Source organism: Choloepus didactylus, chromosome 25 (assembly GCF_015220235.1).
Source record: "Choloepus didactylus isolate mChoDid1 chromosome 25, mChoDid1.pri, whole genome shotgun sequence".
NCBI lineage: Eukaryota > Metazoa > Chordata > Mammalia > Pilosa > Megalonychidae > Choloepus > Choloepus didactylus.
Genome location: NC_051331.1, coordinates 3,680,279 through 3,689,977, shown reverse-complemented (window position 1 = coordinate 3,689,977; position 9,699 = coordinate 3,680,279). Strand labels below are relative to the sequence as shown.

General features: G+C 43.6%; 1 protein-coding gene across 1 annotated transcript; it reads left to right on the top strand.

Annotated features, from left to right (window-relative positions):
• Positions 1 to 2,090: 2,090 nt before the first annotated feature.
• Positions 2,091 to 3,032, top strand: LOC119520640 (olfactory receptor 1I1). The gene has a single exon (XM_037818636.1). It carries the CDS (start codon positions 2,091 to 2,093, stop codon positions 3,030 to 3,032), a length of 942 nt encoding a protein of 313 aa, XP_037674564.1.
• Positions 3,033 to 9,699: the final 6,667 nt, after the last annotated feature.

The window sequence follows — 9,699 nt, the reverse complement described above, 5'->3', positions numbered from 1 at the left end:
ATGAATGCAATAAAAAGCTTTTGACTCCAAGTGGTCCCTAAGTCCCAAAGTGCCGTATCAAATGCAGAGAAAAGTCCAACAGCAGCCCCTGATTCCAAATGGCTTAGGATAAACTAAAGATTTATTTTTAAATAGATGGAGAAATAAAACCACAGTCAACAAATTAGCTTTAAAATGGGTAAATGAGAATATTATCAGAACCTGCCTAAGGGCTTGTATTTCTTTGAACCTCGCTCTTAAGTCTACATCACGTTGAGTTGCAATTTTTTCTAGTAGTTCATATCAGAATGTTATTTTATAAGCTTGCTTTTCTTGTCATCATATCAACTGCAGAAATAAGAATATAGCAGACTCTGCTTTCCACCAAGTAGGCATTTAAGCACATTTTTGTCATGTTTATGGAAACAACTTGTGTTTAAACAGTCTGGGCTGTGTCTCAGATTCCACACACACACACACACACACACTCTTTTTTTAAAATTAGAGTAGTTGTAAATTTACAGAAAAATCAGATTTTTATTTTGAACAAGCCTTTTTAAACAACTGTTTGGTATAATATAACAATGTATCTTTTACTGTTTAACTGTTTCAATTGACATCGATGGCTTGTCTAGAACATTAAAATGTTTTCCTGCAAGGCACTGCTGGTGGCAAAATATGCTTCCAAAATGCCATTAGCTATAAAGCTCCAGATTTTCATGTTTTTACCATAAAAGCTCTATTTAAATCCTCCACCTAACCAACTTGTTGGTTTCATCCCTGATCTCCATTTCCTCTGAAAATGTATCGACTGCCCTCCACAGCCTGCTGAACATTCAGCCAGCAGGTTTCTCGCTAGCTCGCCCAATCATCTCTGCTCTTACCGGTGGAGTTGAGTCATTTTAAGTGATCCCAAGCCTGATTGTGATATCATGCTGGTTGTAGTAGCTGCTGCAATTTATATCATTTAATCGAGTAATATGCAAACTAAGGAACTGCAAGAGACAGCAAGGGGCGGGGGGGAGAGAAAGAAGGAGGTGGAGAAGGTGGAGGAGAAAGAAGGAGGGAGGGAGGGAAGGAAGGAGAGAGGGAAGAAGGAAGGAAGGAAGGAAGGAAGGAAGGAAGGAAGGAAGGAAGGAAGGAAGGAAGGAAGGGATGGGTGGAGGGAGGGGGACAAATATGGTTTTATGAAATCCAACTTGAATTCTTTGGAAAGACTTAATAGAGAGGAATCCCTGCAAAAAAATTGCTGTCATATGTGAGCAAGAAAATTGAAAACAATTTGGGTGTAAAATTGTAAGAGGACCCTGTGCCCAGATTGTTTTGCAAAGAGTCTTAATTTTTGTTCCACATTAATAAAACAAACTGGAACTCGTGATTTGTGCATATGACCCAGGCAGGAAAGCCAATGCTGATTCCCCATCAATGGGTCCATACTCAGAAGTCAATGTCCTCATCAAAGCTTGGTGAATAAATTCACATAAGTAACATAAACTAAAATGTGAGAAGTGTGTTTGTATCACACTTATGTTCCCGTGCAAATTGAAAAATGCTTTTTCAATACCGGTTGCAATTACGAGCCAGAGGGTGTCTCCGACAATGACCATGAGGTGCCTCCGATAAATTGGGGATTCACTGAAAGCAGAGATAGAGTGTTTATCATCTCTATATCCCTAGTCCTTAACACAAAATTGATGCTAAAATTGTATGATATTGATGGAAGGATGAAAGGGAGGGAGGGAGGGAGGAAAGAAAAGAGGGAAGTTAAAATGGAAAGAGGGAAGGGGAAAAAAATAGATGACCAAGTTCTCATTTACCATATCAGGCTTGATTTGGTTTTCTGTGAAGCTTTTCTCCACCAAAGTGGAACAACAGTGTTTATAAACCACATCCAGGTTAGCTATAAACAACTAAGTTGGGTCTTTGAGATACTCTCTCAGGCATGGATGGCTTGGTTTGGGGGAAAGACACCCAATGAAGAAGGCTTAAGAAAAAGGATTCCATGTATTTTCACAAAACCCTGCAGGGCTCAGTGGAAAACTCGTACCAGAATCTCATCTCTAACACCTCCTTCATTTTATTCTCATTTTTCCCAGTAGACACGGTTGGACATGGAACCAGAAAACCAAACAGCAGTCTTGGAATTCCTCCTCCTGGGGCTCTCAGAAAAGCCAGAGCATCACACATTCCTGTTTGGTCTCTTCCTGTCCATGTACCTGGTCACCGTCTTTGGGAACCTTCTCATCATCCTGGCCAATATCACAGACTCCCACCTTCACATGCCCATGTACTTCTTCCTCTCCAACCTGTCCCTCATTGACATCTTCCTCTCCTCCACCACCGTCCCCAAAATGCTGGTCAACATCCAGACCCAGAACAGAGCCATCCCCTTTGCGGGCTGCCTTGCCCAGATGTACGCCTTCCACCTGTTTGGCACCATGGACAGCTTCCTCCTTGCCATGATGGCCATTGACCGGTTCATGGCCATTGTCCACCCACTGCGCTACTCGGTCATCATGAGCCCCCGTGTGTGTGGGCTGCTGGTGGTGGGGCCGTGGGTGGTCACCAACCTCCAGTCGCTGGTACACACCTGTCTCATGGCTCAACTCACCTTCGGAGCTGGCTCTGAAATCCCCCACTTCTTCTGTGACCTCATGCCCCTGCTGAAAATCTCCTGCTCAGACACGCACATCAACGAGTTGGTCATCTTTGCTTTTAGTGTCGTCCTGGGTATCAGCCCACTGTCATGCATCCTCCTCTCTTATGTCTGCATTTTCTGGGCTATCTTGAAGATTCCCTCTGTTCGGGGGAAGTGGAAAGCCTTCTCCACTTGTGGCTCACACCTCACCGTGGTGTCACTCTTCTACGGGACCATCTTTGCCGTGTACTTGCAGCCCGCATCTCCCACCTCTTCTCAGAAAGACAAAGCAGCTGCCCTGATGTGTGGGGTGGTCATCCCCATGCTGAACCCCTTTATCTATAGCCTAAGGAACGAGGATATGAAGATGGCCCTGGGGAAGCTCTTCAGCAGAGTGGCTTCCTCTCGGTCCTAGACCAGGAAAGTCACTGGGTGCTGCCTTATTCCCTGGGGCTGTGGTAACAAAACACCACAAACTGGGTGGCTTCAAACAACAGAAATTTATTCTCTCACCATTCTGGAGGCCAGAAGTACAACACCAAGGTCTCAGTGGGGCCGGGCTCCTTCCTTCCCTCTTCCAGTGTTTGCTTGCCACCATCTTTGGCCTTCCTTGGCTTATAGGCATGTCACCCCAATTTCTGCCCCCTTTTCACCACGTAGCCTTCTCCCCTGTCTGTCCTTGTGTCCAAATTTCCTCTTCCTATAAGGACACCAGTGGTGTTGGATTTAGGACTCATCCTGCTCCAATTTGGTTTCATCTCAATTAATCACATCTCCAAAGACATTATTTCAACATAGGGTCTGTGTTGGTTTGGATGTGTTATGTCCCCCAAAACTCCATGTTCTTCAATGCAATCTTGTGGGGGCAGACATATTAGTGTTGATTAGGTTGGAATATTGGATTAAGTTGTTTCCATGGAGATGTGACCCACCCAACTGTAGGTGACAACTCTGATTAGATCATTTCCATGGAAGTGCAGCCCTGCCCATTCAGCATGGGTCTTGATTTAATCATTAGAGTCCTTTAAAAATGCTGGCACAGACCCAGACACTAGCTGACTTAGCTCAGAGATGCTTGGAGTCATGAACCCCTGATGTTCGCTGCAGCCAAGAGAGACATTTTGAAGACAGCTGTTGAAAGTAGACTTTTGCTACTCCAGAGTTTGCCTGCAAGAAACTAAGAGAATATCCCCAGATGCCTAGAGAGAAACATCCTGGGAGAAAGCCATTTTGAAACACAACCTGGGAGCAAAGGAAAAAGATGCCAGCTATGAGCCATTGGCCATTCTTCTGTGAAGGTACCCTATTGCTGATGCCTTAGCTTGGACACTTTTATGGCCTTAAAACTGTAACTTTGTAACCAAATAAACCCCCTTTATAAAAGCCAATCCATTTCTGGTATTTTGCATAATGGCAGCATTAGCAAACCAGAACAGGGTCATATTCACTTGAACATGTCTTTCACCCATGACAGATACCTACCACATCCCAGGGCCACTGTTGGCTGCTAGGGACATGGAGATGCCACCTGTCCCTACCCTAAAGGAGTTGAGTCTAATGGGGAATAGCAGAACCTAAATAAATCGTTACAGTACAATGCAACAAGGAAGGAAGGAGTGGTTATGGGAGCCCATGATTTATCATCCCCACGAGGATCAGAGTAACAGTGCAGACTTCAAATTACCCCTCTCTGGGGGCATCAGGCTTAAAGGATTGCTATGTATATACTACTAGTCCATTGGGATATATGGCTATATGGCTACTCTCATTCTAATATTGATAAAGATATGTGAAGGTTACATATTCACCAGTTACCTCACCAAGCTTCCAAGGGGAGCTGGGAAGGGACTCAAAAGCATCTGCTAAGAGCAGCTCACTCGCTATTGCTTTGGAGGCCTCCTCTTGCGGCTTTGGGTTCCTATCGCTGTCATTACCAGACCTCCCACAGCCTCCCCTCGGGTCATGAAAGACTCTGGAACTTGGTTCTCTTGGATTCTCCTTCCCTGGGTCTGGTGTGGGGCCCTTGGACTCTGTCTTCTAATGAGGTCTCCTGGAGGCTTTGATGCAGGGAGTCCATGGACCACAACTGGAGAACCAGATCCAACGTCTCTGTGTCCCCCACAGTCGACACCTGACTCTGAACCTAACACGATTGTACGGACGTGATCAGCAGCCAGCGGCATGGCCGGCAACGCACAGGAAGTTAGTTTAGGAGGGAGTGAGGACGTTCACAGCGTCATGCAAAGGCCACGCTCAGCTACATCCGCTCACATTCATGTGTCCTGGGCTACAAATGGGGAAAAGATGGGGGATTTAACCTGCCTCGATTCATTTTGCTGAGTATCAACACGATGACAACAGTGATGGTGACAGCTGAAATTTACCATGTGCCTGGAAGGAAGCTAAGCCCTTTGTATATGTTATCTCACTAGAGCCTTTACAATTTTTATTGTAGTAACACTTATGCAACTGAAATTTTCCCATTTTATTTTTATCTTCTTTTTTTAATTAAAGCAGTAGTAAGCTTACAGAAAACTCATGCAGAAAGTACCAAGTTCCCATACCCCCTACATACCCAGTTTTCTTTATTATTAGCACTTTCCATCTATGTGGTTACTTTGTTACAACTGACTAGCCAATATTACTGTTATTATGTTAGTAACTATAGTCCACAGTTCACATCAAGTTTCATTCTTTGTGTTGTACAGTTCTATGGGATTTTTTAATTAATTTTATTCTGGTAATGTATATACAACCTAAAATTTCCCCCTTTATCCACTTTCAAGCATACAATTCAGTGGTATTAATTATAGTCACAATATTGTGCTATCATCACCAATATCCGTTACCCAAACTTCTTCATCACCTCAAAAAGAAACTCTGCACCCATTAAGCAGGAACGCCCCACTCCCCTCGCCCCTGGGCTCCTGATAACCTGTAATCAACTGTCTCTAATATCTCATTAAATTTCAAACAACCCTACAAAGTAGACAATATAATCCCCTTTTGTTACAGGTAAGGAAGATAAAGCTTCAAAAGGGAAGTTATTAATAAGTCCTAGCAAAGTTTCAAACAGAGGACCTGGCTCAGAGCCCCAGACCTTTTGTTGTTGTTTTGTTTTATTTGTTTGTTTGTTTAATACAGTTTTATTGAGATATAATTACATGCCCTACAGTCATCCACAGTCTATAATCAATTGTTCACATACCATTATATAGCTGTGCATTCATCACCACTATCAATTTTACTTATTACAAAAAATAAATAAAACAAAACAAAAAAACACCCAGAACATTCCATCCCCCCATCCCACCCTATTTTTCATTTAATTTTTGTCACCATTTTTCTACTCGTCTGTCCATACCTTGGATAAATGGAGTGTGAGCCACAAAGTTTTCACAATCACACAGTCACACAGTGTAAGCTACATAGTTATACAGTCATCTTCAAGAATCAAGGCCACTGGGTTGCAGTTTGACAGCTTCAGGTATTTCCCTCTAGCCATTCTAACACACTAAAAACTAAAACTGGATATCCATGTAGCACATAACAATACCCTCCAGAGTGACCCTCAACTCCGTTTGAAATCTCTCAGCCACTGAACCTTTATTTTGTTTCATTTCTCTCCCCCTTTTTGGTCAAGAAGACTTTCTCAGTCCCACGATGCTGGGTCCACACTCATCTGTGGGAGTCATATCCCACGTTGCCAGGGGTATTTACACCCCTGGGATTAATGTCCCTTGTAGAGGGGACGGCAGTGAGTTCACCTGCTGAGTTGGCTTAGCTAGAGAGAGAGAGACACCACATCTGAGCAACAAAGAGGTTCTCTGGTAGAGACTCTTAGGCACAAATATAAGTAGGCTTAGCCTCTCCTTTGCAGTAACAAGCTTCATAAGGGCAAGCCCCAAGACTGAGGGCTCGGCCTACTAAATTAGTAGGCCTCAATGTTTGTGAGAATATCAGTAATTCCCCAGGGGGGGACATCCAACATTTCTGCATTTTTCTCCAGTTCCTCAGGAAAGCCCCACATCTTAACCACACACCACATTGTCTAGAATGACGATGTCTAGACCAGGGTTCTGCAAACTACAGCCTGAGGGCCAAATCCAGCCCAAAGCCTTTTTTTTGTAGGGCCTGCAGTGAGCTATGAATGGATTTACGTTTTTAAATGGTGGAAAAATTTCAAAAGAACAATATTCATGACACATGAAAACAATAGGAAATTCAAATTTTAGCATCCATAAATAAAGTTTTGTTGGAACACCATTTACAAATCGTCTATGACTGCTTTCACGCTACAACAGCAGAATTGAGTGATCTTGATAGAGACCGTACAACCTGCGAAGGCTGGAATAATTATAGAATATTTACTGATCCCCTTTCTGCAGAAAAAGCAGAACCTCATTACTCAAAGTGTGGTCCATGAACCAGCAATATCACATCAACAGGAGCCTCTTAGAAATGAAGACTCAGGATCCATCCCAGATGCTGAATTATAAATTTTTACATCCCCCTTAGAGTTTGAAAAAACCATTGGGCTAGAAGAGGGGTTCCTGTAGACCTTCCACCAGAGCGACATAGAACTATACCTGGTTCACTTCTCCGGATGTGGTAGAAGACTGTCCCACTTGAAAGTTCTGAAAGGTTTGAACGAATCAAAGCCACAGTTAGAGGACATGGCCACCAGGGGGCGATGGCGCCATTTCACAAAATAAATGGACAGCTTCCCGGTCTCAACTATCCCAGGTCTACCTGCCTCCTCTGTAATCTGTCCCTGGGAGGAAACAGAAGGCTCTGGTGAGCTGGGCTGTAGATTAGGGGTCAGAAAACTGTTTCTGTAGAGGCCCAGATAGATAGTCAATATTTTGAGATTTATGGGTCATTTGGTTTCTTGCAAGAATTCAGCTCTGGAATAGAGTTGACTGCTGTAAGAGCTTACAATACTTTCAGTGGCTGAGAGATTTCACGTGGAGTCGAGAGGTCACTCTGGTGGACATTCTTATGCACTATATAGATAACACCTCTTAGGTTTTAATGTATTGGAATAGCTAGAAGTAAATACCTGAATCTACCAAACTCCAACCCAGTAGTCTGGACTCCTGAAGACGATTGTACAACAATGTAGATTACAAGGGGTGAACAGTGTGATTGTGAAAACCTTATAGATGACACTCCCTTTGTCTAGTGTGTGGATGGGTGGGTAGAAAAATGGGGACAAAAACTAAATGATAAATAGGGTGGGATGGGGGGATAGTTTGGGTGTTCTTTTTTTACTTTTATTTTTTATTCTTATTCTGATTCTTTCTGATGTAAGGAAAATGTTCAGAAATAGATTGTGGTGATGAATGTACAACTATATGATGGTACTGTGAAAAGTTGATTGTATACCATGGATGATTGATTGTATGGTATGTGAATATATTTCAATAAAACTGAATTTTAGAAAAAAAAGAATTCAGCTCTGCTGTCATAGCACAAAAGCTGTCATATGAACGTGTGGGTAAGTCTGTGTGCAAATGAAACTTTATTTATGGGTGCTGAACTTTGGATTTCTTGTCATTTTACATGTCACGAAAGGTATTCTTTTGATTTGCTCTCAACCATTTAAAAATTTAAAAGCCATTCTTAGTTCGAGGGCAGTATAAAAAGAGGCGGCAGGCTGGATTTGGCCCATGGGCTGTAGCTTTCTGGCTCTGGATGGATAGAGGGTAGTGACAAGGGGCAGGGAGACCACAAAGGACCAAAAAGTGAGAGGTGAGGGGGTCTGAACCCCAGCAGGTAGGAAAGGAAGGGGCAGAGACGGTGCCCCCAGGACCTTTGCACATGCCCTTCTTTTCTCTCATCCTCTCCCAGAGTTAATGCCTCCTGAATGTCCAGATTTCAACCCAAAGCCCACTTCCTCAGGAAAGCCTCCCCTAGCTCCCCAACCCCCTGCCCCAGCTACACTTACCCCCTGTCCTCTGAGACACTTGCACTAACCCCTCATTCTTCTCCTCCTCAGAGCAATACTTTAAATTCATTTGTGTGATTCTGTGATTAATGTCTGCGTCACCCACTTGGCCATGACTTGAGAGCTGGAGGATGGAAACCAACCACATTATCTTGTTTCTCTTGGCCAACTCCATACACCCATCCTTAGTACAGTACCTGACACACAGAAACCACTTGAAATGCATTTGTTGAGTGAATGAATGAATGAATGAATGGGAGCAGCAGCCTGATGATGAGACTCCAGGAGGCCAGAAGGGATGGTCGGAGTAAGTTGGGTTGAAACGGAGATGTCTAACAGTCGAGGTTAACTTGCTGCCATTTGTGATATAAATCCCTGCCCCCCTCTGACTCCCCAACTGCAGTAAAGCCTGCCCCACACCCAGGTGCCTTTTAGGGGGAGGTGTTGCTGCTGGAATCAAGGAGAGAGGCCAAAGTCCTCCATCTCAAGAAGCAGGAATGCTGAGCTGTCTGTGGAACTATTTAACTCAGCAAAAACAGGAGACCATGAGAATGTAATCTAGAAAGTCTCCAAAATCTCTGCAAAGGTCTTGAAGGGGTTTGAGCCCATCTGATCTAGGTCTGAAGATCTGAAGGGTTCTGGCCAGGAGAAAGTACATGTCTCAGTTTGCTAAAGCTGCCGGAATGCAATATGCCAGAAATGGACTGGTTTTTAATGATGGGGATTTATTCACTTACAAATTTATAGTTCTAATGCTGTGAAAATGTCCTGATTAAGGCGTCAACAGGATGATACCTTCTCTGAAGACCAGTTACCAGCAAGCTTGGGCTGCTCTGTCAATCTGAGGCACATGGCGATGTCTACTAGTCCTTCTCTCCTGGATTTTGCTGCTTTGGTTTCTGACTTCTCCATTTGTGGCTTTTTCTCTCAACTTCTCTGGATGTTTCTCTCAGCTTCTCTGGGGCTTTTTCCGTGAGCTTCTCTTAGTTTCATCTCTTAGCTTCTGTATGTGTTTTATCCTCTAATAAAGGACCCCAGTAAGAGAATTAAGATCCACCTTGAATGAAGTGGGTCACATCTCAATTGAAATAACCTAACCAAAAGGTTCCACCTACAACAGATCTACACCCAC